The sequence below is a fragment of the Copadichromis virginalis genome, linkage group LG23 (genome assembly GCF_057382275.1).
Source record: "Copadichromis virginalis isolate Kocher_CV1m ecotype Utaka linkage group LG23, C_Virginalis_male_GT1.1, whole genome shotgun sequence".
NCBI classification, from domain to species: Eukaryota; Metazoa; Chordata; class Actinopteri; order Cichliformes; family Cichlidae; genus Copadichromis; species Copadichromis virginalis.
The window spans coordinates 22480870-22508769 of NC_140639.1; the positions used below are offsets into that span (position 1 = coordinate 22480870).

At 43.5% G+C, this 27900-nt stretch overlaps 1 protein-coding gene across 1 annotated transcript; it reads right to left on the minus strand.

The window, feature by feature from the left end:
* Positions 1–587: 587 nt before the first annotated feature.
* On the minus strand, positions 588–26968 carry LOC146680836 (desmoglein-2.1-like). Its single transcript, XM_085447459.1, has 12 exons — positions 26835–26968; positions 25282–25407; positions 24668–24814; positions 23146–23287; positions 14838–15001; positions 14347–14481; positions 12783–12968; positions 12329–12606; positions 12097–12239; positions 11770–11991; positions 8734–8970; positions 588–2241 (listed from the first exon to the last, which is right to left on the minus strand). Exons 1-12 carry the CDS (start codon positions 26877–26879, stop codon positions 2057–2059), a joined length of 2010 nt encoding a protein of 669 aa, XP_085303585.1. The 5' UTR covers positions 26880–26968; the 3' UTR covers positions 588–2056.
* Positions 26969–27900: the final 932 nt, after the last annotated feature.

Consider the following 27900-nt stretch of genomic DNA (forward strand, 5'->3'; position numbering starts at 1 on the left):
CCAAACCCCTACAGACTTACTATATTTAATGTCAAATTTATTAGTCATTATAATTTTAGACCTGTAGAGCGTAATCAGGCCTCGATCCCAAAAGCCTTATGGATTGTACCTCTCTGAACAAGGCATACTGACTATCCTTTAGTATTTTCAGTGAAACTGCAGGGATACCGATGGCTGGTGCTTTAACCAACTGTTGAGTGTTCTATACCTCCAGCTGGACAAAGCAGTGCATTTGCTGCATGGCAGTGCTGTAGATGACAGGCTTCTACTCCTTTACCAGGAGCATGTGGCCTAATTTGCCTATCTTGAATTCACAGTGGTCATCCCTTCCCTCATGGTTATGGGGAAGGGATGACCTTAGCTGCTTTACTGCAGCTAAGGTCTGATCATTGATAGAGGCATTACTATACTGTTTTGTGCACAGGAAAATGGAAGGCAGAGGATTAAATGGAAAAGCAAGCTTTAACTGTGTGGTCGCGAATTTTGAAGCCATCCTGATAACCTTCTCCTACCAACGATGTGGAGATCCAACCTCTTTAGATCCAATTAAAATCAAGACACTGAAAAAGATGCTCTGGACAAGAGTAGAATTCTTGGAACAGAGTTTAATACACTGAATCATATGAACAGCAGGAAAAATACATACAGACATTTAGCAAGAGAATTACATAGCAGAAAGCAAGCAAAGCAAAACCCTGGGGTATACAGCCTTAAGCACAGACAACAGAGCAACACAGAGACGGACAGAGAGTAACAGCAGAGGGGAAAAAAGTGCTGGGGGTGTCCTCTGGTCCTCTAATATACAGGGACCAGTATCCCCGCCCCCTGCTGCTGAGTAACTTTTCCACCCGTCCAAACACAGCTGCAGGGGTCAGATAGCTGCCAAGGTCTTGGCCAAAGGCCAGTCAGGACTCTAACTACCCCTTGCTCTGGCTTATCACAATAAGTCATGACACGGTCAAACATCGCACATTAATCCTAATTATTAAATCTTACACAGCAAGTGGCACAATCTTATAATATATAATCTTATAACTACATAGGTTACATGCTTAAGACACTTCAGTGTAGTTCAAAGTGTGTGTGTGTGTGTGTGTGATTATATCGTATGATATTTTATCATGTGTTCAGGATCTCTGTTACAATGTTACTGTTTTGGTTGTGATGCATGAACGACGTTGAGGGTGTATTAGGGAAGGTTAGTTACGGGAGAGTAAATTAATCAGGAGAACTCTCCCCTTACATTAACTGCCCTGTAACTGTACCACCTTAATAAACCTTGGTGAAGTACAATGTCTTGTGTTTAAGACTGTACATGAAAGTTAAAATATATATGTTCAGTGCACATAGATATATAGTGTATATAGTTACATAGTTATACATATCATACAAAAATCCACCACAACTGTCAATAATAAGTTCCAAAAAGTAAATAAGGTAACAGAAGTGCAAAATTATGAAAGGTTTACAGTACTGAAAAGGGAAACACAAGGAGCCAGACAGGTGGAAAGAATCAGGACAATCAGGGTGACACTAAATTAAAAGTTATAATTGGAACTCACCAAGTAAAATAATAAGCAACTGAATATTACCAAAACTAAGACTCATAATCTATAAGAATAATGAAACCATAAAATCAAGGATCCCAAAACACAATGGATAAAAACCAAAACTTTAACAGCATTAAACTTTAAAAATAACTTTTTAAACTGTAAAACAGCAAACCAGAAAAGTTTGTGAACAGGAATCTAGGCTAAAAATATTAAGGAAGAATTCATAACAGGAATCAAACACCAAAACAAGGGGTCATGACAGAATGTACCATTAATTTGCTATTAGAAGGGTTATTTATTTATTTATTTAATGTATTTGTAATTTTATTTATTTATTTATTTGCTTCTGTACAACCCTGCAAGAACCTTGAACTTTGGTCTGAGGTCTTTGAGAAACTAAAGGTAACGGTCTGACTCCAAAAGGCAAAGAGTCAGCAGAGTAACCTGAGTCCTCAATACAATAACTAACAAATTGTCCTTCGCGTATTTCTTTCCATTGGACATCAGTTGAGCCTTTGCCACTCACCTGAGTGTAATACTGTCCCAGAATTCAGACTTTCCGTAGCCACAGCAAGGGTGGTGTATTCTGGGGCTGTTGCTGAAGGATCTTTAAACCTGACCATATTTGCAGGGGACAAATCTCTCAGTGCCTTTTTATAGTGGCAGAAGATCAGAAACAGAAAAAAACCTGGAAAACAAATAAGTTTTAGACAGAGTTTAAGTTTCAAAATGTGGTTTATTGGAGATGCATTATTTCACAGTTTTTAAGACACCCCCCCCCCCCCAATCTTCCTGCAGGTCCACCACCCGCATGAGACATCATAGGGGTCAGGTGCATTGTGTGTCGAGCCAGGAGAGCAAGCCCTGGCGGACCAATTGCCGGCTACCAAGACTGGCATTTGGGGCATGCAATGGCACCTCTATGGCAGGGAAGGAGCCTGAGTTAGTGAGTTTGAGAGGTACCAGCGAGATATAGTCGGGCCCACCTCAACGCACGGCGTGGGCTCTGGAACCAGTCTCCTGGAGAGGGGCTGGACTCTGTCTCAGTCTAGAGTTGTCCCTGGTAAGAGGTGGCAGGCTGGGGTGGGTATTCTAACATCTACTCAGCTTGCTGCCTGCCTGTTAGGGTTTCTCCCAGTGGATAAAAGGGTTTGTTCCCTGAGCCTTTGGGTCGAGGAACAGGTCCTGTGCTTATGCGCCGAGTGGCAGTTCAGAGTACTCAGCCTTCTTGGATTCCCTGGGTGGGGTGCTGGAGGGTGCTCCGCCTGGGGACTATGTTGTCATATTGGGAGACTTCAATGCTCATGTGGGCAACGGCAGTGAGACCTGGAGGGGCGTGACTGGGAGGAACAGCCTCCCGGATCTGAACCCAAGCAGTGTTTTGTTCTTGAATTTCTGTACAAACCACTGTTTGGCTATAACGAACACCATGTTCGAAAATAAGAGTGTCCATAAGTGCAAATGGCACCAGGATGCTCTAGGCTGCAGGCCGATTTTGTAATCACATCACCAGACCTGCAGGGCTGAGCCGTCAAATGATCACCACCCGGCGGTGAGTTGGATCAGATGGCGGGGGAGAACACTGGACAGATGTGGCGCACCTAAAAGTATAGTGAGGGTGTGCTGGGAACACCTAGCAGAGGCCCCAGTCTGCGAGATCTTCAACGCACACCTCTGGCAGAGCTTCAACAGCATTCTGAGGGAGACTTGGGACATTGAATGCAAATGAACCATGTTCAGCACCTCCATTGCCGAAGCCGCTGCGCTGAGCTACGGCCACAGTGTGGTTGGTGCCTGTCATGGTAGTAACCCCCGAAAGTGATGGTGGACACCAGAGGTGAAGGGATCTACCAAGCTGAAGAAGGAGTCCTGTTGGGCTTGGTTAGCCTGTGGGACTTCTGAGATAGCCGATAAGTACCGACAGGCCAAGCAGAACGCGGCTCGAGCAGTGGCTGAAAAACTTGGGTTTGGAAAGAGTTTGGAGAGGCCAAAGAATTTCAGACTGCCTGGAAATTCTGGCAAACCATCAGGCGACTCAGGAAGGGAAAGCGGTGCTCTACCTGCACTGTGTATAAGGCGGGTGGAGCGCTGCTGACTTCGACTGAAAAAATTGTGGGGCAGGAAGGAATACTTTGAGGACGTCTGGCACTTCTTCCGTGAAGGAAGCAGAGTCTGGGGACAAAGGGGATGACCCGCCTATCTCTGGGGGCGAGGTCACAGAGGCAGTTAAACAACTCCTTGGTGGCAGAGCCCCTGGGGTAGATGAGGTCTGCACTGAGTTGATGAAGGCTCTGGATGTTGTAGGGGTGTCCTGTTTGACATGCCTCTACAATGTTGCATGGAAATCAGGGGTGGTATCTCGGGATTGGCAGACCGGGGTGGTGGTTCTCACCTTTAAGAAAGGGAACCGGAGGGTGTGTTCCAATTATAGGGAGATCACACTCCTCAGCCTCCCTGGGAAAGTCTATGCCAGGGTGCTGGAAAGGAGAGTCCGTCCGTTAATCGAACCTCGGATACAGGAGGAACAATGCAGTTTTCGTCCTGGTCGTGGAACACTGGACCAGCTCTTTACCCTCTCAAGGATACTTGAGGGTGCATGGGAGTTTGCCTTGAAGGTGCATGGGGTCTACATGTGTTTTGTGGACTTGGAGAAGTCATTCGACCGTGTCCCTCGGGGTGGGGGGTGCTCCAGGAGTATGGGGTGTGTGGCCCATTGCTACGGGCCATTTAATCCTTATACAACCGTTGCAAGAGCTTGGTCCGCATAGCAGACAATAAGTCGGACTAGTTCCTGGTGGGTGACGGGCTCTGCCAGGGCTGCTGTTTGTCACCAATTATGTTCATAATTTTTATGGATAGAATTTATAGGCACAGCCAAGTGACGGAAGGCTTTGACTTCGGTGGTTTCAGAATCTCATCTCTGCGTTTTCGCGAATGATGTGGTTCTTTTGGCTTCACCTGGTGATGGCCTCCAGCTCGCACTGGAACGGTTCGCAGCCGAGTGTGAAGCAGTGGGAATGAGAGTTAGCACCTTTAAATCTGAGGCCCTGGTCCTCAGCAGGAAAAGTGCCCACTCTGAGTCGGGGACAAGTTCCTGCCCCAAGTGGAGGAGTTCAAGTATCTTGGGCTACGTTCACACTTAGGGATGGGTACCGTTTATGTCAGAACCGGTGCCATCATGGCACCGGTTCTGTCATAAACGGTAGTAACCAGACCGAAAAGCAGCGCACATTTCGGTGCTTTATTTCGGTGCTTTTTTTTCCTGAGCTGTGATACACTTCTAGCCAATCATTTTACGTTTCCCAGGATAGTAGGCGGGGCCAGGTACGTACGTTCAGTTAGAGCAGAGCTACAGATTAAAAATGTCCAAGGCGAAGCGGTCAAAAGTCTGGCTGTACTTCACAGCAAAATATGCAAACTCAGCAGCCTGCAACAAGTGCTTTAAGCTGATACTGTGATACTGTCAAAGGAAGTAACACCTCAAATCCGATGAAACACCTGGCGACGCATAGCGTTTTTTTAAAAGCCGAGAAATGCGCCGTATTTGATAGCTTGCTGCGAGACCTCACACTGTGCACGTTGGGTGGGTTGCCAGTTATCGGACCCGGAGCAACATCCCCCAAAAACCCGAAGAATAGAGTCCTGGCCCCTAGCCCTGCCAGTGTAGCAGAAATGATGATGATGATGATGATGATGATGGCAGCAGCAGCCGTTCTTTTCTGCGTGAGTAGCTAAATGTTGTTCGAGTGTAATTTACGTTGAGTAGGCTAACCACGTTATTACATTAATGCATGTAAGGTGAACTAGCAAACATGATCATAGCTACATGCGGCTGTCCTCTTGTTTGATGGCAGATACTCCCTTCACCCTGGCCAAAAAGGCTAAAATGACCAAAGAAAAAGTGGGAAACAGCTGAACATGAGAGGTTTTTGGACAAAGTTTGTGGTTTTTTTCCATTGTTTAAGCACTGCTTCCAGCCAAGAGTGATACCATATATGCCCCATAGCTGCAGAAAAGGCTAACATTGTTATCTTTTTACAAAAAAAAAACAAAACAGCTGAACATGAGAGGTTTTTGGACAAAGTTTGTCTTCTCCATTCTTTAAGCACCGGTTCGAGCACCGTTTAAGCACCGGCACCGTTTCAAAAGTACCGATTTGGCACCGGTATCGGATAAAACCTAAACGATACCCATCCCTATTCACACTGCAGGCGTAAGTGCAGCAAATCCAACTTTTTTGACCCTGTGCGACCCATATCCGATCATGGTATGACAGTGTGAACGGCACAAATCCGATATTTTCAAATCATCCGATCTGGGTCACTTTCGTATGTGGTACTGAATCCGATACATACCTGATGTTTTAGAAAGCGACTGCTGTTTGAATGGTCATGTCGCATTAAATCTGTCTTTTATGTCACTGACATAAAACAGACGCCAATTATCAGTGCCGGAGAAGCGCCCGAGAAGACATCGCAAATGCTTCCTGGCCATCCCGTGTAGATGTTAGTGAAACAGTTGGGAAGACAGCGTTGGAGAAACGTGAAAATTTTATTTGTACTGTATAATCTGCAGATTCTGACAGAAATCAGCAACTATCATTTGAAGCACCGCTCCTCTCTAAAACAGCAATAAGAATAATTATTGGGCCATATGTAAATAACAAAATAACTTTATAACTTAAAGCAAAACTGGGAAACGTAAAGTCCGAAACCAGTCTTTATATTAAGGGCCAACAGTCAAACAATATTTTTTGGTCTGGATCTAAACAGAGCGCGTTGTGTGTGACATCTTCTTTTGCGCATGCGGGCCGCTTTGAGGGTTCACACTAGAGCGCGTTTGCGGTCACATTTTATTTGTAGTGTGAACAAGCAGACAAAAAAATCGGATTTGATCAAAAAAATCGGAATTGAGCATTAAGACCTGCAGTGTGAACGTAGCCTTGGAGTCTTATTCATGAGTGACGGGAGAAGGGACGAATTGGTGCTCCAACTCCAGTGATGCGGACCTGTTTGTTGTTTGTTGTGGTTCTTGTTGAGAACCGGTTCCCACTGTTTCAATTCCTTGGAATTGTTTGCCATTTTTGCAAACGATTCCCTTATCAATTCCAGTCGCCCCGAATGACATCACCACGTTGCGGAGCATCATTTACCTGGCAGGAAACATGGCGCCTTTAAGCGGCTCAAACGCTAAAAAGTTTGGTTATACTTTATGAGAATGGATGACAACAGGGCAACTTGCAATACTTGCAAAGTAGATATTTCATTTAAAGGAGGAAACACTACAAATATGCAAAAGCATTTGCTCACAAAACACACGATAACCTTAAATGAATGTCGTGTTTTTAATTCCGCTCCAGACTCGTGAATCTCAACCCAGCAGCAGCGGTAACGTTTGCACGTCCTCTCCTGTTAATGCGGCAGGTAAATAATCAACTAACAGTGCATATTATGTCTGCCTTACTACAAAACCTGCCATTACTGTGCGCTGCATTTAGGTGACCATGATGAGAAAGACAGAGTCTGGCTGGCGCTCGCTGGCAGTTCTCACTGCAGTCTACTGGTAGCATCTCCTTTCAGGCCAGGATAGACTAATGTCACAGAGCAGTGGCAAACATCTATTTGCCACAGCAGATGCCCTGATTTTCGGTAAGTGAATGTGTTTAATTGTAGGCAGGGACATTACTGCATATTCTTGTGTAATTGCTACAGAATAATTTATGTTATACTTTGTTATTGCTACAGAAGAATATTTATTTTATTATTTTACATTTACAATTTTTTTCCCCGTGGACCCTGTGACACCACATTGCAGAGCCATAGGCTGCATCTCTTAAGATCTCACTGTTGGGTTTGTAAGGCCATGCTACTCCTAAATTTCTATCTTGTTCAAAGAGAAGATATAAAACAAAATTCTAAGCTAATCGACCTTAGTGTTCTCCTTTTTAAAAAAAAGAATCGATAAGAGAATCAATAAAGAACCGAATTGTTAAACAGAATCGAAAATGGAATTGGAATCGTGAAAATCTTATCAATACCCATCCCTACTCAGAATACAGCCGCTTCTCCTCCACATCGAAAGGAGCCAGTTGAGGTGGTTCAGGCATCTGACAGAAGGAATCGATGGATGGATCAATGGGCTTCTTACAACAAGGAAAGGGTGGAACCTAAAAATTTCTTTACCAGTAATTAAGATGTTGTAGAATAAGGAGGGGATGTTTTTCTCATTATCATTTAATATTTTAATATGGCATTATTAGTTCATTAGAAGTATATAACCAGCTTTGCATTAAGCATAAATTGAAGTTTTTGACCTTACATTATTCTTTGCATTACAGTGATGGTGATAACTTTAGTTTGATCTTTTCTTACAGGTACCAGAATAATAACATGATTTTCCATTGCAGATGTAACCATGATCATTCCATACACATTGCAGTTTGTTGCTTATTCTAGAGTTGTGCTCAAGGTAATTAAAGGTTAAAAGCTACAGCCAGCGCGAGTCTGGCTGATCTATGGAGGGCAAAGGCTTTGAGCTTGGAAGGCCGCACGCGCTTACACAGCACTTATAAGATGTTATTCTTGGTGATTTTGTGCTTAGTCATGTTTTAATATGTTTTAAGTAGAAGTAGCTGATCCAGCAATATTCATTTAATATTATATACTTGATTTAGAGCAATACACACTGATGGTCTTAACAAATGAAAGAGTCCTTGTAGCTGCCATGTTGTGTCTTAGCAGGGTACAGACGGTTCCAGGAGACGGGGGCAGTCAGCGTCTGCCCTCGGGAAGGAGACAATGTTATTCTTTGTGTTAAATAAAATTGTCAACATTGATTGTATTACACCTGTCACTACGCATGAGGGGGCGTTCTAATACCCTGATTTCATAAAACTATGGTGATGTGTTTTTTGAGATGAGATCTGAGACTGTCTGCATACAGTGTCCATCTCCCACGTGTGTGATCATTAAATCATCGTTTGACTCAACCCGACCGGACCAGTGTTGTTATTGTGGGTTTTTCCTCTGGTGTCCATCCCCAATATTTTGAACCTTAACAATGTGCTAACACATTTGGTATTTACTATCAAAAGTGTAGCATCACATTGGTCAGTGGATCTGAGGTTTAACAAAAACTCAATTGTTTCTTTTGTGAAATAGAATAATCATGTAACACTTACACAGCAGTGGCAGCACCACCATTATCCCAATACTTGCAGGTCCTAATTGCACTCTTTTGACTGGCTGATTATTGCCATCCCATTTTCCACACACAACTCCATCCTCACACGTGCATACTCGAACCCAGACTCTCTGTGGTTCTGGGCAGGCCTTTCCCTGCTGATCTTTAATCACCAGTTCCACCTCATAGATACCCGGCCACATGAAGTTTTGAGCCCGCAAGATAGCCGCAGTATCTGTCAGAAACCACACAGAGATGTTACACATGTACAGAATGAATACATATTATTCCTGAAATGACAATCTAACAGATTAAATTAAATAGAATTAAATTCATTTGAAATCAGTTTTATTTACATAACACAGCGTGTTTGAAATTCTACAGCAAAGAGCCTACAGTATTAGAGAGAACGCCAGCAATCGGATGATCGCCTATGAGCAGCACATGGTGATGGTGGGGTGGAAGAAAACACAAAAGTTATCATCCCGCTCGTTGGGGGCACATGGGAAGTGAAAAGAGAGTGTAAGGAAGAAATGCTCATCATGGGAAGACCCCCACCCTTTAACAGCACAACATTAGCAATGGTTCAGGGGGACATGATGTAGTCCTAACTATAAACTTTATCAAAAAGAAAAGTTTGAAGGCTAAAAAGTCTAGAAGATCTCTGCTTCCCCAAGCCAAACAGTTAGGTGGTTAGACAACAGAAAGCTGAAAGTTGTCTCACCATTCTACTTTAAGAAATTCTAGTAACAACAAGTAAACTTGCAGTCTGAGAGTAAAGTCATCTGTTAGGTTAATATGATGCTGTTAGGTGATAGGGTCTAAATAGACCCTATCACCTAATAGCGAAATATTCAAGACCTATGTGAGAAAGATTTGAAAAAAAAATCTGGATTTAACAGGGAGCTGATGAAAAGAAGCTAATACAGGAGAAACATTATCTCTCTTTCCAATATTGCTAGTGTTCTTACTGCAGTTTTTCACTGACTGAAGGCTTTTCAGCAAGCTTTTAGACCAACCTGATAATAAGGAATTATTATCTGAGCAAGCAAGGTAAACAGTGCTTACCAAGTGAAATCTAAAAACAGACACCAACTAACACCAGCCAAAGTAAAGATAATCTCTCCTTATATATCAATAGGCATTCTTTGTGATAAAGCTTCTATCATCATTCTATCATCAGCAGGAGGATAGCTAATCAGGGCTAAGTTACTCTGGCCCACATCAGCTACATGGATTTCTTCTTTTTTTTGCAACTATTTTCAACAGGACTCTAAGGTAGAGAATGCTACGCATACAATTTGCAGGTCATTGAGCAAAATGGGGATTTGAGAAGGCACATGTACTGTAGTTCATGATAGGAAATATGTCACTCTGTAAAATAGTGTACGCTTAACAAGACCAACTAGTGGGACACCATTGTGCATTAAATCAGAACAGGACAAAACACAAAGAGGAAGTGCAGAATACCACAACTTTTTGGTAGTCCACTGGAGATCGACAAGTTTACTGGTAGTATAACCTCTTATTTGTAAAATAAAAAAAACTGAAGTAAATTTGCTTTACAAAATGTGGAAAACAGAAATATAAGTTGATAAACTAAATTCCAACATATCATGCATTTATACTGAACAAAAATATAAACGCAACACTTTTGTTTTTGCTCCCATTCCCCATGGGATGGACGTAGAGACCTAAAATTCATTCCAGATACACAATATAACCATCCCTCCCAAACAGTGGTCACAAATCAGTCCAAATGTGTGGTAGTGGGCACATCTGCTATATTGAGATAATCCATCCCACCTCACAGGTGTGCCACATCAGGATGCTGATCTGACATCATGAGTAGTGCACAGGTGTACCTCAGACTGCCCACAACAAAAGGCCACCCTGGAATGTGCAGTTTTTTGCACTATTGGGGGTCTGGGGACCCAGAACCGGTCAGTATCTGGTGTGACCACCATTTGCCTCATGCAGTGCAACACATCGTCGCATGGAGTCTATCAGATTGTCAATTGTGGCCTGTGGAATGTTGGTCCACTCCACTTCAATGGCTGTGCGAGGTTGTTGGATATTCGTGGGAACTGGTAACATGCTCAATGGGTGACATGTCCGGTGAGTATGCTGGCCATGCAAGAACTGGGACATTCTCAGCTGCCATCTGCCCTGAACAATGTGAACCATGATTCATCCGTGAAGCGCACACCTCTCCAACGTGCCAGACGCCATCGAATGTGAGCATTTGCCCACACAAGTCTGTTACGGCGACGAGCTGGAGTCAGGTCAAGACCCCGATGAGGACGACGGGCATGCAGTTGAGTGTCCCTGAGACTGTTTCTGACAGTTTGTGCAGAAATTGTTTGGTTGTGCAAACCAATTGTTCCAGCAGCTGTCTGGGTGGCTGGTCTCAGACGATCTTGGAGGTGAACTTGCTGGATGTGGAGGTCCTGGGCTGGTGTGGTTACACGAGGTCTGCGGTTGTGAGGCCGGTTGGATGTGCTGCCATATTCTCTGAAACGCCTGTGGAGACGGCTTATGGTTGAGAAATGAACATTCAATGCACGGGCGACAGATCTGGTTGACATTCCTGCTGTCAGCATGCCAATTGCACGCTCCCTCATTGCTTGTGGCATCTGTGGCATTTTGCTGTGAGACAAAACTGCACATTCCAGGGTGGCCTTTTGTTGTGGGCAGTCTGAGGTACACCTGTGCACTACTCATGATGTCAGATCAGCATCCTGATGTGGCACACCTGTGAGGTGGGATGGATTATCTCAATATAGCAGATGTGCCCACTACCACACATTTGGACTGATTTGTGACCACTGTTTGGGAGGGATGGTTATATTGTGTATCTGGAATGAATTTTAGGTCTCTACGTCCATCCCATGGGGAATGGGAGCAAAAACAAAAGTGTTGCGTTTATATTTTTGTTCAGTGTATGTATATATTTATTATATTTTTCTATTGTATTTATTCTATTGTATATTTAACTAGATACATTTGAAATGATTGGAAGTAATTTCCTCACCATTTAGATTCTCCATGTGCCATTTCCCTTTAGTATTTTCTGGGATAATCTCAAACTTAAAAGGAGGTCCATTAGGATATGCATCCTCATTGTTAGCATTCACAATAACAGAATTCTCAGTGGTGCACATAGTCTTGATGTCACTGGTCACGATAGGGCAGTGGTCATTAAAATTTTCCAACTGGATGGCTATGGTACCAGTAGCTGTTTTAGCAGGTGTTTCTGTGATGTAAAAACAGAAATAATAATATATAATTCATCACTTTTTTTTTCTTTTTTTTGGTTTTTCCTTTCTTCAGAGGGAGGCTAATGGCATTCATTCTGTACCTTTTGTAATGCAGAGTACTTTGGCAAAATATGTCCCATTGACCAGGTATGGAGACTCCCTGTCAGGTATCCTGTTGAGTTTGATCTCAGCTGTCTCTGGGTCAATAGTCAACCAGTTATCTGGGTCTGAGCCTTTGGCATACCTACATCAGAGATAGGCCACAAACCAGTTATTATTGTACTTAGGAAGAGAAGATAACATGTAATTCTTGTTTCATGTGTATGCACTGACCTGACATTCTCAGCCAGTTCTCCAGTATCTTGATCTATTGCAGGATTGCTAGCAACAACATCTGTAATGTTGAAGGAGGTGTCTTTCTTGGAGATGGCTATAGCTTTGACTTTGGGATCAAAATGTGGCCCCTCAGGCTGGTTCTTTACATTGATTTTGATGGGATAGATTTTATATTCTCCCCCCCATTGCCAAAATGATCCTCCAGAAAAAGGTGGGGCCTTGTTCCTTACAGTTAACCCCAATACAAAGTTCTTCACATTCTCATAATCCACAGGCTGTGAAATGGCAGACATAAAGAATAAAACTGAAATAGTGGATCGTGTAAATAAAAGTATGTCATGTATTATGAGTGTATATGTCCTCATGTAAGGGGCATCCTGCCAGCATTTAATAAATGCATCTCACAATAGACTGCATAACATAAATTTCTTTGAAATTTTGTCTGCTGTACCTTATCAAGCATTAAGATGCCCTTGTTGGTGTTGGGGTCTGTTTTAATGCTGAAATACCCGCCTTCATTGCCTCTGACAATATTAAAGACAGCTTTCCAGTTGTCTGTGGCCTTCAGATCTAGGTCCTCTGCTTGGATCCTCATCACCTCCACACCTTGTATGTTCCCCTCAATGCTTCCTTCATACTGCAGTGGAACACTTAAAAGTTATTTCAACATTTTTTATGACACTTAATGTGTTATTTCCTGAAATCATCTAAAAAGGCCTTTGGAAGCATATTCTAACACATTGAACACAAAGTATTCAATTCAATTCAATTTTATTTATATAGCGCCAAATCACAACATAAGTCGCCTCAAGGCGCTTCATAGATACAGAGAAAAACCCAACAATCATATGACCCCCTATGAGCAAGCACTTTGGCAACAGTGGGAAGGAAAAACTCCCTTTTAACAGGAAGAAGCTTCCGGCAGAACCAGGCTCAGGGAGGGGCGGCCATCTGCTGCGACCGGTTGGGGTGAGAGAAGGAAGACAGGATAAAAGACATGCTGTGGAAGAGAGACAGAGGTTAATAACAGATATGATTCAATGCAGAGAGGTCTGTTAATACATAGTGAGTGAGAAAGGTGACTAGAAAGGAAAAACTCAGTGCATCATGGGAATCCCCCGGCAGCCTATGTCTATTGCAGCATAACTAAGGGAGGATTCAGGGTCACCTGGTCCAGCCCTAACTATATGCTTTAGCAAAAAGGAAAGTTTCAAGCCTAATCTTAAAAGTAGAGATAGTGTCTGTCTCCCGAATCCAAACTGGAAGCTGGTTCCACAGAAGAGGGGCCTGAAAACTGAAGGCTCTGCCTCCCATTCTACTTTTAAATACTCTAGGAACAACAAGTAGGCCTGCAGAGCGAGAGCGAAGTGCTCTAATAGGGTGATATGGTACTACAAGGTCATTAAGATAAGATGGGGCCTGATTATTTAAGACCTTGTATGTGAGGAGCAGGATTTTGAATTCAATTCTGGATTTAACAGGAAGCCAATGAAGGGAAGCCAAAACAGGAGAAAGATGCTCTCTCTTTCTAGTCCCTGTCAGGACTCTTGCTGCAGCATCTTGGATTAGCTGAAGGCTTTTCAGGGAGTTTTTCGGACATCCTGATAATAATGAATTACAGTAGTCCAGCCTGGAAATAATAAATGCATGAACTAGTTTTTCAGCGTCACTCTGAGACAGGATATTTTTAACTTTAGAGATGTTGTGCCAATGGAAGAAAGCAGTCTTACATATTTGTTTAATATGTGCGTTGAAGGACATGTCCTGGTCAAAAATGACTCCAAGGTTCCTCACAGCATTACTGGATGCCAAGGTAATGCCAGCCAGAGTAAGAATCTGGTTAGATACCATATTTCTAAGCTTTTCAGGGCAGAGTACAATAACCTCAGTTTTATCTGAATTAAGAAGCAGAAAGTTAGCGGCCATCCAGGTCTTTATGTCTTTAAGACATTCCTGCAGTTTAACTCATTGGTGTATATCATGTTAATATAGAGGACTGTGAGGAAGAGAAGTACCTGCTCTTTTTCAAGAGTGGGAAGGTTGTTGTTCACATCACGGATGTTTATAGTAACATTGCCTGTTCCAGTGTTTCCTTCTGGTAAACCTTTTAGGTCTTGGCCTCTTACAGTCAGAATGTACTGACCACATTTCTGAAATCAGAAGATTGTATGCTGTATATTACAAGACCATAAGAGCAACTGAAGAAATGTGTGGGCTGTCCAAAGTTAGACTCTCAGACAAATTTGTAAAAGGGACACATTGGGGTGAATTCACTGTTATGGTTGTGGTTTGCTGATCAAAAGGTTAAGCATTAACGTTACAGTCCCATATACTGCTGCAGTTAAGCTCATTGTCTATCATCAACAGAGTTGCATATTATTGCTGACCCTGCACATTAACTTGAGTGGCTTGTGATACTTAATTTAGTTTTAGTTAGCTAGTTACTTTTGCTCTAACACCTTGTTGAATGAAAGAGATGCATTACATTTTTTTAATCTAATCATACCTCTCTCTCCAGAAGAGGCTTTTTAACAAAGATGGAACCATCATCTCTGTTAATGTAAAACATATCGTCAGGTGGATTCTGATTAATGATGGTGTAGGAAATCACAGAACGTAAAGACCATGGTTCATCAGCATCAGTTGCTGTTACTTTCATCACAAAACTACCTGAAAAACAGCATGAAATGAAACAGTCATAAAACCTAAAACAAGCAAAAAGAATGGCATTAAATGGCATTGTTTGTTTTCTTGTGATGTAAAACAATGACTTACTTTCCACTAGAGCTTTAACTTGTAAAAGTTTAAGTCATCTGTAACACTATTTACTCAATATACTGGCAAAACTTTTAGAGGCTTTTATAGATTCTTACAAATATAAACTTAACTATATAAGAATTCAGACACATTTGTTAACTACAGACTGCATTTAACCTTACATGATAACTCAATGTTTTTTATGCTATCACCTTTAGCAGGTCATTGTAAAAATTTGATCACCCTGCAAATACAAAGCCACAATGCTTTGTAACGTTGGGTTGTGTTGTGTGGTTGAGAAGAGGCGGCAAAACACCTAGCAGGCTAGGCGGAAGGATACACACCCACACTGGTATCAGTAATCCACGGTGGTTCTTTAATACGCATTCTTCAGCAACCGTATAAAAGCCCGGCTGAACGGCTGCGGCTCAACAACAAAATGCCCAGCGTTCATACAACCCATGCATACAACGGTCCTGTGACAACAGCAGACCACATGAAACACATCAGAAAGCAAACAAGGTCACTTTATGTTAAATCTGTCAGTATGAAAAGGGTTGGTCCACCTATTGACCGACCAGTCAGCGGTGACCCTAGGAACTCGTCTTGGTCTGAGGTCATAAGAACCTCTAACAGCACACCCATCGGCAGCAGGAGGTGAACTGTTAACCTCTGTCTCCAGAGCAACGTCAGCAGTCTCTTGGAAAGAGTTCTGGTCCACGACAAGCGGGGCAGCGTCAGCACAGTCAAAGCCAGTCTCAGCAGGGGCGTTGCTAAAGACCGTGGGAGTTGCGTCAACCGCGTCACAGTCAATGCGGCCCGGGACTGAAAGAGCAGGAGGCAAACTGCTGTCCGGGACACTGAGATCCAAAGCTGCTGTAGCATTTAGCTTCGCACGCTGGCTAGACAAAGCCGAGTCCCAGGTATGGAATGGTTGCATGTTCGCAACATGAAAAACTCCCACTCTCTCCCCAGTGTCCACTGTGGTGAGAGAGTAATTCACATCCGACATCCTCTTGGAGATGCGGTAGGGACCCGTGTAAAGCGGGGCCAACTTAGCAGAAAAGTTGGACGATGCGTCTGATTTTGGGTGTGACTTTACCCTGACGAGGTCCCCAACTTCATAAGAAACCGTGCGACGTCTCAGATCATAGTAGCGCTTTTGCCTTTCATGACTCTCTCCGAGCACCACGCGAGCATGTTCATGAGCATCCCGAAGCGAAGCTCTCAGGTTATCTGAGTGGGGCGTTTCCGGGTCGCTCAGTCCCTCCCAGGAGGGTTGAGTGACAAGGTCCAAGGGCGTGTCCAACTCTCGCCCATACAGCATCATGGATGGGCTCAAGCCTGTGCTCTCATGAGGCGCAGTGCGCAGTGCAAAACAGATCTGGGGAAGATACTTGTCCCAAGAGGTGTGTTTATCCCCAACATAGGCTCGAATGGCCGTTTTCAAAGTGCGATTTACACGCTCAGTTGCATTCGTTTGAGGATGGTATGCAGTTGTTAGTCTGTGTTCAGTCCCAAGAGTCAACAAAACATGCTCAAAGAGGTCACTGACGAAAGGCGTTCCCCTATCAGAAATAAGGTGGGAGGGAGAACCATGTCGGGCAAAAATGTCAGTAATGAACTTGTTCGCAGCAACTTGAGCAGTGGCTTCTCTCACAGCACTCACCTCGACCCATTTTGAGAAATAGTCCACAAAAACAAGGATATAAGCATTCCCCCTTTGTGTGCGGGGCAGTGGGCCAACATAGTCCACCCCTGCGTACTCCAATGGTCTTTGTGGCTGGATAGGGACCATAAGGCCTCCTGTTTTTCTTTGACTCGGCTTAGTGGTTTGACACGAACAACATGAGACCACATACTTTTTCACGTCAGAGTTCATGTGTGGCCAGAAGAATCTGAGACGCAAGCGTGCCAGCGTTTTTGCAATGCCCAGGTGTCCAGCTGTGGGATGATCGTGGTAATATTTGAGCAGATAACCACGGAGGGCAGTAGGAGCAAACAGTTTAAGCTGCTTGAGTGGGTGGAGACCACACTTTGTCTTTGGGTCGAGGAAATAGAGGAGACTGTCATGGACAACGTACTGTTCCAGATCTTGATTATTCTCCCCCGTTTGTTGGTCAGTTTCCAGTTGATTGAGCAACGGGCCTGTGACTGGGTCCTCAAGCTGCAGCTGACGAACATGCGGGCGGTCCGAAACAATCACAGAAGGTAGAGCACGAAGGTCCATGCTCCCAATCACGGCATAGGGAGGGAGAAGATCAATGGGGGCATCCACATCTGGTAGAGGATTACGGGAAAGGGCATCGGGCACCTTATTACGTTCTCCAGGTTTGTGGATGATGCTGAAGTCAAAGTCTTGAAGGCGCAGAGACCACCGAGCAAGCCTGCCAGAGGGATTCGGTCGAGACATCAACCACTTGAGGCTGCTGTGGTCGGTGTAAATGGTTACGTGCAAGCCTTCGACATAGGGTCGGAAATGTTCCAAGGCCCAGATCACGGCCAGACACTCCTTCTCTGGAGTTGAGTAGGGCTTTTCCGATTTGTGCATAGCCCGGCTAGCAAATGCTACAGCAACGTCTTTGTCATCCTCATCTTTTTGCATTAATGCTGCCCCAAGACCAGCATCGCATGCATCAGTGTGAATGAAGAATGGACGCGAAAAATCTGGGAACCTGAGGACCGGCGCTGAGGTTATTGAATGTTTCAGAAAGTCCACAGCTGCCTGGCACTTGTCATCCCAGTGAAACTGCACGTCCTTTTTAGTGAGGGCGAAGAGTGGCTCTGCATGGTGGGCATAGTCCTGCACAAAGCGGCGATAGTAGCCAGTCAGGCCAAGGAACTGTCGCACCTGCTTTGTTGTGGTCGGCACTCTGAAGTCAGTCACAGCTCTCACCTTGTCAGGGTCAGGATGAATGCCAGCCGGCGTAACCCGATAACCAAGGAAGGTGAGTTCTGAAAGGCAGAATTGGCATTTGCTCAGCTTTAAAGAGAGGCCAGCAGACTGAAGCCTACCAAGGACCTCTTTTAAGTCAAGCAGGTGTTGCTCAAAGGTCGGTGATGCGACAACAATGTCATCTAGATACACCGCGCAGGACTTATAAATCAGGCCAGCTAGAACATTGTTCATAAGCCGCTGAAAAGTCGCAGGGGCGTTACACAGGCCGAAAGGAAGGACTCTGAACTGAAACAGGCCACAGTGCGTGATAAAAGCAGTCTTTGGTTTAGCTTCTTCAGCAATGGGGACCTGCCAGTAACCTCGAGCAAGGTCTAGTGTTGTGAGAAATTTCCCTCTCGACAGAAAGTCAAGTGATTCATCCACCCGCGGGGGTGGGTAAGAATCCTTCACGGTCAGCTGATTCAGACCACGGAAGTCAACACAGAACCGTGGTTCGCGGGGGGGTTTGTTCACAATGACCACGGGGGCTGCCCATGGTCCTGATGCAGGTTCGATGATGTTATCCTGTAGCATTTTTTTCACTTGCTCTTCTATGATTTGCTTTTTAGCTGGTGAGGTGCGGTATGGTGGCAAGTTAACAGGCTTTGCATCCCCAGTTACGATGACATGTTCTGCCAGAGAAGTGCGACCAAGGTGGCCATCAAACAGGTCACCAAAACTATTTAACAACTCCAACAGTTCTTCCCGTTCCTCAGAATCCAAGTTAGCTTCTCCAGCCTTATCATGGAGCTGCGGGGTGTTCTGCAGGGTCATAGTTCCACACTCAAGATCAGCTTCCACAAAGCCATTTTCACAGAGTTCATCAAGACATGGGGGATTATCATCCATAATTACAGTTCTTGTTGGGACATGTATTGTCAGTGAAGTGCGAGTCATGAAGTCCATCCCAAGAACAAAGGGGGATGACAGGTCCTGCACTATCAGAAACCGCTGATAGACTCGCTTGCCCATAAATCCAATGGTCAGCCAGGTTATTCCTAATGGACTGCAGTTGGTGCCATTGGCCAGTCTTATTGGAGGAGAATCCCCCGAATTCTCTAATGACTGGTTTCGGTGTCTCTCAGATAATAGGTCTGCATTTACTGCTGAAAGAGATGCCCCTGTATCTAGTGTGGCATCCAGAGCCGCCCCATTAAAGTTCACTTTAACTCTGAGAGGGGTGTTCCACGATGCTTGCGAAGTTCCATCTTCAACGTGATTGAGCACTGGTGGCACACTTTGATTTGACAAAGACGATGAGGGCTGAGTTATTGGTTGGGGGGAGGGTTGCCCCTGTGAAACACTCTCCCCCCCCTCCTGAAGTTTCCCGGCCTCCTGCCCGTTGCTCTCGTCTCCCTGACCCCGCCAGTTTCATCTGGATCCGCAGGCTGAGTTACTGGATGTTGGTCAGGAGACAGCGTTTGGGGAAGCTCCGGAGCCATCCTGGGAGAGTGTCGAGCTCCCTGAAAATCAGTGGAACAGTTAGGGCACGTACGAGAGGTAACACCAGGCATGGCACATTTGAAACAGCGGGGTCCTCCCTCAGTTCTGTTTTTCGGCTGAGCTCGGGAGGGCCGTGAAAGGTTAGTGCCAAGAACAGAATGCAGCTCGTGGGCACGCAGCACTAGATCAATTACTGACTTTACAGGCGTTCCGTACAGTGCTACTCTGTACTTCTCCACTGCGTGGTTACAGATGAGCTCAATTTGCTCCAGTTCAGATGGTGGGTTCCTCAGTCTCCTAAATTCACTGAGCATGTGGGCAACAAACGTTGGCAGAGGTTCTTCGGGGTGCTGGAAACAGTCCAGGATGCCTCTCAAAATCTGCTCCTGGTTGTCAGCAGGCAAGAAGACGGTTCTGAAAAGTTCACAAAACTTAGCCCATGTAGATACGTGAGGAATGAGCACATTAGACCACTTTCTTGGTTCCTTAGCTAGGAAGTGTGGCAGCTCTCTGAGGATTTGGGCGTCTGTTAGGTCTAAGGAGGTTTTATAAGCAGCAACAGACTGCAGCCATTCTTCTGGGTGAAGGCTGCCATCATTAGCGAACACCTTGGGCTCCAATTTGGCTTGGTGCAATGCCGCAGCAAGGACTCTGGTTGTATTAATTAGCTCCAGTGAATCTGAGTGGGATTGGGACAAGGCTCTGGCGGGCTGCGTGGGGCCAGGTGTTGAGATAGATTGTTGCGTTTCCCTGGTTGGCAGGCCTGGCACATATGGGGTAGAGGAGGCCTGAGGAAAAGGGTGAGTAATCTGGGCAGCTGGCACTTTTGGGACTGGTCGTTTTTGTTGAGTCCACTGCTCCAGAATATTCCTCTGGAGGTCCAAAGAGTCATGAAGACACTGCTGAAGCATATCAACCTCTGCTTGCAGACTTTGCACTTTATGCCCAAGGTCAGCAGTACTATGTCTGGCAGTAAGTCGGTTGGGGTGTAACATAAAGTCTATATCATCACACATGTCATTCAAGTCAGGATGAGTAGCCATAATACACACTTATCAAAGACCCAAATCTATACAAGGTAGCAGTTAAGCAGAAATCAACTTCAGTTCTGGTCACACAAAAGTATATGAAACATGTGAATTCTGAAGTTTAGCTACACATGTCTTATCTGACTTTGAAACGTGGAGGTGGAAGGAGCAAACACCCTGGATCAAAAGCATTTAGGTGTAAAATAGATCCAAACTTACGAGTAACTGAGTATGAGCAACACCTTTTCAAGTCAGATGCACTTAAAACAGCATTTCAATAAGGACAGTTAAGCCAGTGAGAATCAATAGCAAATCAGTTTGAAATATAGACAGCGTTCTTTTTTTTTTAAAAATACACTCACTACATCAGTTCGGCGATTTTCCAGAGGACACCAGACTTGTCCAGTCCTGACGCGGTATAGAGGTTTGTCCCGTGGAAAAGTTCCCACTTGCAGAGACCGTACGAACGAAGCAAAGTCTGCAGCGTGAGCTCAGCTGGCGAGGAAGAAAAAAAAAATCCGGTGCGCTTTACTCCGCTTACATGTACGTCAGAAACTATGAAGAAACGGCATCCATCTCGCGTCCAAGTAGCGTGAATCCACGTTAATCCAAAAATGTCGCAGTAAAGGCGTTCGGCAGATGACGATAATACATCCCGAAAACAGCGCTGCGGCGGCTCCACTCGTTGCCGTAGAAACACACTTCCGTGATCCGGCGAATCGGACGTCCGCGTCGAGGCCAGCCTGGTCTGTCTCCGCGAAGTATGGCAGGCTACTACTAGCTCTACTTTGCCGCTATGTACCTTTCAGTGTATCAATCATCCGCTGCTCGAAGATACTGCATACTGAGGTCCAAGAGAAGATGTTCGGGCGCCATTTTGTAACGTTGGGTTGTGTTGTGTGGTTGAGAAGAGGCGGCAAAACACCTAGCAGGCTAGGCGGAAGGATACACACCCACACTGGTATCAGTAATCCACGGTGGTTCTTTAATACGCATTCTTCAGCAACCGTATAAAAGCCCGGCTGAACGGCTGCGGCTCAACAACAAAATGCCCAGCGTTCATACAACCCAAGCGCTGCAAACAAAACAAAAAAAAGGGTCTCGAAAAGAAAACATAAGTCCGTCCCTCGTTAAGCACGAGCGTGAAGGCACGTGTCCTCATAATCACAGATGTCGTGTCCAAATTCATGGGCTACATTCTCCCGAGGACCCGGCCTTCGCGGTCTACGTGGGCCGGGTCCTCAGAAGATCGGGTAGGCCGGAAGTAAACGGCCGTGAAATTGGACGGTCTAGCCTTCTGATTAGCGTCACCGCTGTCTCGGTGGAGTTTAATAAACTCAGCCGTCTGCTCCTTGCTGTCTAAAATATAACAGGACACTGGAGTAAACTCTCGGCCATCTCACACTTCTGTTTAATCAGTTTTCTGTTTGACGTTTAGTCAGCTGTGTAAAAACCAAGGAGGAACCCACCCGGGGGATTAATAAAGTTATATTTTATCTAATCTAATAACTTTAATCTCAGCCAAACCGATTTACTCACGAACAAACAAAACACTGAAAAAAAGCCCAACAATAACATTTTTAGGTTGTCTAAGTGACTTATATATTACGTTTGTCACGGCCGGGCGGGTTACACACAGTAATTCGGCGTGCCCGTGTGGCGTGTTGGCTAGACCCAAGCGCGGCGAAGGCTAGCGGTGGGTTTGGAGCAGGCACGCAGTTATTCTAGTAACGATCAGTGCACGAAGCGTGGCTTCGGAACGGTCGTTACCGACAGAGAGCGAGCGGAGCCGGGAAGAGAAAAAGGATTGAAGGGATAATCACTCACGGTTGCTGAATCAGGCGGAGACTGACGTCGGCAGAGTTTCGGAGCTCCTGACACGAAGAGAATGATGTCTGGCGTCTCTCTTTTAACCCCGGCCCCGTGATCAGCTGATCACAGCTGATCACCGGCTGACAACGTTTAACCCGAGCAGCGAAAGTCCGCGGTGATCTGAAAATGATGTGCCGGGAGTTGTGCCATTCTCGGCCGCATCAGTAACCCTCGAGCTCCCGGCTAGCTATCGAGCTGGTGGGTAGCAGACGTCTCCGAAAACGTCGAAGCACTTTAGCAAAGATGCGATATCTTGATAAACCGAGCAGATATTTGATGTTTACACAGCTACTTTCTCGCCTGAAAATATGTTAAAAGTTTATTTTGTGACCAAGAAAGATTAATAAGAGTAATTTTAAAACTTAGTAGCGGCCGCCATTAGCCGGAAACTGGAGCTTGGCTGGGTCGCGCTATGAATTCTGGGATATGGTGGGCCACGAAGGACACACCCGACCCATCCTTCAAATTCGGAAAAAGGAGCACGCATTTGTCGGATGCATTCGGAGGGGTCTACGAATTTGGACAGCCTTCGGCGCGTCGCTGTGACGTAATCGGTCTACAAATGCGGCCTCAGGAGAATGCAGCCCATGAATTTGGACACGACAAGAGAGAGAAAACGAGAGAGCAGTGGCACACACTGATGACACCATCAACCCTCGACTTGGGTGTCTTAAAGGGACACCACACCATAACGGCTGTTACAGCTTTCTTTAATTCATTAAGAAATCATGTAGTATTACATCTCCATACATTTATTTGGGATTTATATCACTGACCTTCGGGACTGAGCTCATCAACTTCACCAGGCTTTATTTGCCCAAACACTGGAGCATTGTCATTCTCATCTGCAATCCGGTAACGGTACCAATCCCTTTCTTCTGCAATTGTGCCATTAGCGAACTTAATTACAAGCGTTAGCTGAAACGTGGAAGAAAACAACTTAAACTATCTTGTCTTTCTCATCTATCCTATCATAACCTAAAACAAAAAAGTGTCTGTAGTAGGGGTTTCTACCACCAGCGAAACTGCAGTTTATATCTAGTGTTGGGTGTAATGCGCTACTAAGTAACGCGTTACTGTAATTAAATTACTTTTCCACTGAAAAAGTAGAGTAACTAATTACTGTTCATTTTAAGGTATTTTAATTACAGTTACTTACAATGTACTTGCGTTACATTGTAAAATAATTAAACTCGCTGAATATCATTATTTAATTTCAATAATTTATCTTATAAACGTAGAAGTAAACTCTGCCGCTTTAACATTGCTGTAGTGCAGCTGCACGTCATTTCGCGCCAGTTTGCTGCATAGTCGTATTCTAAAGCGGAAGATGTCGGACTCGGCTGAAGCGTGTGGCTGTTTTATGAAATGGACATATTCCCGTCTCTTCACTTTTCTGAAACAAGCAGACAAGAACATTACAGTAATATGTAAGCTATGTCCTGGGGAGAAAAAACTATCGGCCGCTGTTAATAGCATGAGTAATCTACTGAAGCGCCTGACATGAGAGCATAGACGAACACTTCTGAGTGATCCTTGTTCATCATCCATGGATAACACCGCGGCAACTCCTGCTAAGCAGGCAAAACTTGATTTTACTTCAGCAGCACAGAAAGCGTCTGAAGGTGAGCTTAAAAAAATGATTGCAGGCTACATTGTGGAAGAGATGCTACCGCTGCGTACTGTAGAGTCACCGTCTTTAAAAAAATTATTTATTATTTAAAGAGTTTAGTTTCTATTGTTTGTCCACTCAAGGTTTATAGGGATTTTAAGAAGCATTTAGTTAAATTACTTATTTAATAATTAAGTTACTTCTCTGACACAGTAATTAGATAAGTATTTTAAATACAATATTGACTAAGTAATTAGTAATTAATTACTTTTTTAAAGTAACTTACCCAACACTGTTTATATCCATGTCTTTTCAGACTCATAGAACAAATGTAGTGTATGTAGACTTTGAAGGAGCTGCTTTGGTGAGCATCAAATATTAGTGAAACCAACTATGAGACTAAATGTGAGATATGGTCATATATGAGACACATGAGACAAGTTATGGAGTGGATCAATGGTCAGTTAAAAAATTGCAGAATATTGTGATGGCATAGTGAACTTTACCTTTTAACATTTCAATATAACTTGACCCTATCCTGTTTTGTTTTTTTATCGTGTCATCAGAATAAAAACAATGTATTGAATGTAATACATATTTAGGATTTCACACATTTAACACATGAAGGAAAAAGTGTTAAATCTTATGAATGCAATAACAAGGTACAATAGAAGAGAATCACTAACATAATAATAGGGGATGAATTCCCTGTCGAGAACTTGGGTCAAACGGATGTCTCCAGTATGAGGGTCGCTCACAAACACATTGAAGGGGTACTTGTCTGCCCCAACACCTGTCAGGGAGTATGTAACATTTTCATATTCTGAGTAAACCTGAAACACACAGAATAGCACATAGATAAATGCTTCAGGGTTGGTAGACCACCATCTATTTGTCCATCTAATGGCTATTAAACATTATTTGTTTTTGAAAATCAAAAAGTTAGTACAGTCAATCAGTTCATGGCAGCTAACTAGAAAAAAAAAGAAAAGAAAAAATGGCACACCACATTTTCCAATTATTATTGCAGTTTCACAAATCTCACCTATGGCCAGCTGAGCTCTGAAACCTGACACAAAGAAGGCACTTGTTGATACAAGGAACTGAAATGACCGTCCCCTATAGGGTATCTAGACTCTCTCTTAGATATAGAGCGAGGAGCTCGGTCATTTAGGAAGGGCGCAGAGAAGAAGAAGAACTTCAAAATGACTTTTTTCATATATAGTACAATATGGTAATTACTTACTACAATGAGCTGCTTAGTTAGTCAAAAAATTAAAGTTGGGAAACAGTAACTTACTTTGTCAATGTAGTCTAAATTAGTGTAATCTCTATTTTCCATCAGGATCTGAGGGAAAATGCACATTCTTCGCTTTTTAAGTGACCTGTCTTCAGAGTTGGCCATCAGCACAGCGACAGCCTGCAGCTGTAACAAAACAGATGTTTGTATGAAGAATTTCTTAACGGAATCTCAGCTACATACAGTTAACTGGTTTATTAATTATCTCTCATCATGGGAGAAATCTTTTTTTTTCTTTTCAGTTTTCTTATTCATTATTAGATGAATTCCTTTTAAATATGATGCCAGCAGCATTTTTCAAAAACGTCGTGACAGGAACATAATCACAATTCACTACCTTTAACGATCAGCAAGTGTTTTAATCAAAGACATTTGGTCAGGACAAGCAAGGCAAGCAGTGACTGCTTTATTTAAGTGTCACCTAAAATTTAATAACAGGTTAACAGTCATGTATGCTGACTGTAAGCAGAGCATGAAAAACTGGTTTTATTGATGATAGCTCAAAAGTCGGTTGCAGGTCTGCACATCAAAGATCAACATGAATGTTTGCATACAGCCTGTCCCCACTTCCTCTTTTGTAAGGAATTCATTCCTCACCTGCTTTTCTCCACATAATTTGAGACAGTCGGTCAATGTAATGGACATTCAAAGAAATAGAGCTGAATGTTGACGTCATGATGACTTCAAAGGGCAAGTTAGTGAAAAGCACTAAACACACAAAGTTAGTGTATTTTTAGTTAAATAATTTAGCTTCATGCTTGAATTTAAAACACTGCTTGAAAATTTGACTACAGCAGACCTTGAACAAACAGGTTCAGACATGCTGACCGCATTGTTCATTTATTCATTACCTGTAGTAGACATCCAGAAATATTAATATCTTCTATTCTATCCTAATCTATTAATTCTTTTTGTAATTAATACTATTTCAATTAAAACCTGACATAGTCCCACAATGTTAAAATACTGGCCTGAATTATTGTTTCAACCAGCTCGTGAACAATTTTATTTTTTCTCTAAAAGTTGCAGCGAGTGAGCTGTTGCAGCTTCAGTTACTGCAGTCTTTAAAGTACTAGTACACATTCTCACAGAAACAGAAAAACAGCTTTTGTTCTGAGGTGTTAGTTAGTCTTAACTACACTGTTAACTACACCACTCAGTTCAGTGGCCTGTGAAAACCAACATACAGCTGTTATATGTGGATTAGAAAAAAGTAGTTTAAATAATATTATTGTTATGGAGTGCAGATCGAGCAGGGTTTGACCCCTGAGAGTCAGGAGCAGAGCAGGCCATCGAAACATAGCAAGTGAAAACTCGACCTAACTCGGTTTACTCAATGACGGAATTTTACAACGGCTCCACAAAATTAAAGTGTTAACAAAGAGTCATTTGTTAACTAAATATTAATAAGTTAAAAGGAGGTTACAGCAACTATGTTAAAGAAGCTATGTATACAGCTATGAGTGCTAAAAAAAAAAAAAAAAGAACCTCCACAAACGTGTTAAAACTCCACGCCAGTGTGCAGCAGCTCAGAAGAACATAAGAGGACTCACTACAAACAGCAGCAGCACAAACATCGGTGCAGAAACCCGAATCATGGCTGGAGGAAACAATCCGGATCAAAGAAACTGTAGCGTGACTTCTTGCATGGATGACTGAGCTGCTTGAAATGAGGATTAGTGCTAAACGAGGAGGAGACACACACACACACACACCCTTACAGGAGGGCACACTTAGTGAGATCCAGTAGCGTTTTTTTAAAGGGGCGACATGGGCGGTTGCCCAGGGCGGCATCGTGGTGGGGGCTGCATCATGGGCATCGGCAACAAAAAGTTGCTCGTACTCATGTGAGACATTTAAAATGACATTTAAAATGTCTCGCTTTTAATAAATAATTATATGAATCTTACAACCAGTTTTTATCTGATGTAAAATGTATAGACATCATACATATACCAACAAGACTGTACATCACTGTCACAACAGCGTTTGTTTTCATTCAAAGACTTTATGTTTTTTCCTGGGGGGCCGGTCTCTAGTCAAAATGGCCGGGCTGATTTTTTGTTTCTTTAAGCAAGTTCTGCATGACTGAGCCAAGTGTCCTCTTTTTTTGGAAATCAAAATATGGTCTGTTGTATTTTTGAGGAATAATTTTATTATTGAACAACAACCATGTTCTCAATGAACCCAAAAAACTCATTAATATCAAAGCTGAATGTTTTTGGAAGTAGTTTTTAGTTTGTTTTTAGTTTTAGCTATTTTAGGGGGATATCTGTGTGTGCAGGTGACTATTACTGTGCATAATTATTAGGCAACTGAACAAAAAACAAATATATACCCATTTCAATTATTTATTTTTACCAGTGACACCAATATAACATCTCCACATTCACAAATATACATTTCTGACATTCAAAAACAAAACAAAAACAAATCAGCGACCAATATAGCCACCTTTCTTTGCAAGGACACTCAAAAGCCTGCCATCCATGGATTCTGTCAGTGTTTTGATCTGTTCACCATCAACATTGCGTGCAGCAGCAACCACAGCCTCCCAGACACTGTTCAGAGAGGTGTACTGTTTTCCCTCCTTGTAAATCTCACATTTGATGATGGACC

Bases quoted from the DNA above. Each gene is read 5' to 3' on its own strand.
- LOC146680836 (XM_085447459.1), bottom strand. From the start codon at position 26,879: ATGATTCGGGTTTCTGCACCGATGTTTGTGCTGCTGCTGTTTGTA. The intron at 15,002-23,145 runs GTCAGTGATATA...GCTGTTTTTCAG, and splicing joins TGATGAGCTCAGTCCCGAAG to GTAGTTTTGTGATGAAAGTA. The intron at 8,971-11,769 runs GTGAGGAAATTA...GGTTTCTGACAG, and splicing joins GCACATGGAGAATCTAAATG to ATACTGCGGCTATCTTGCGG.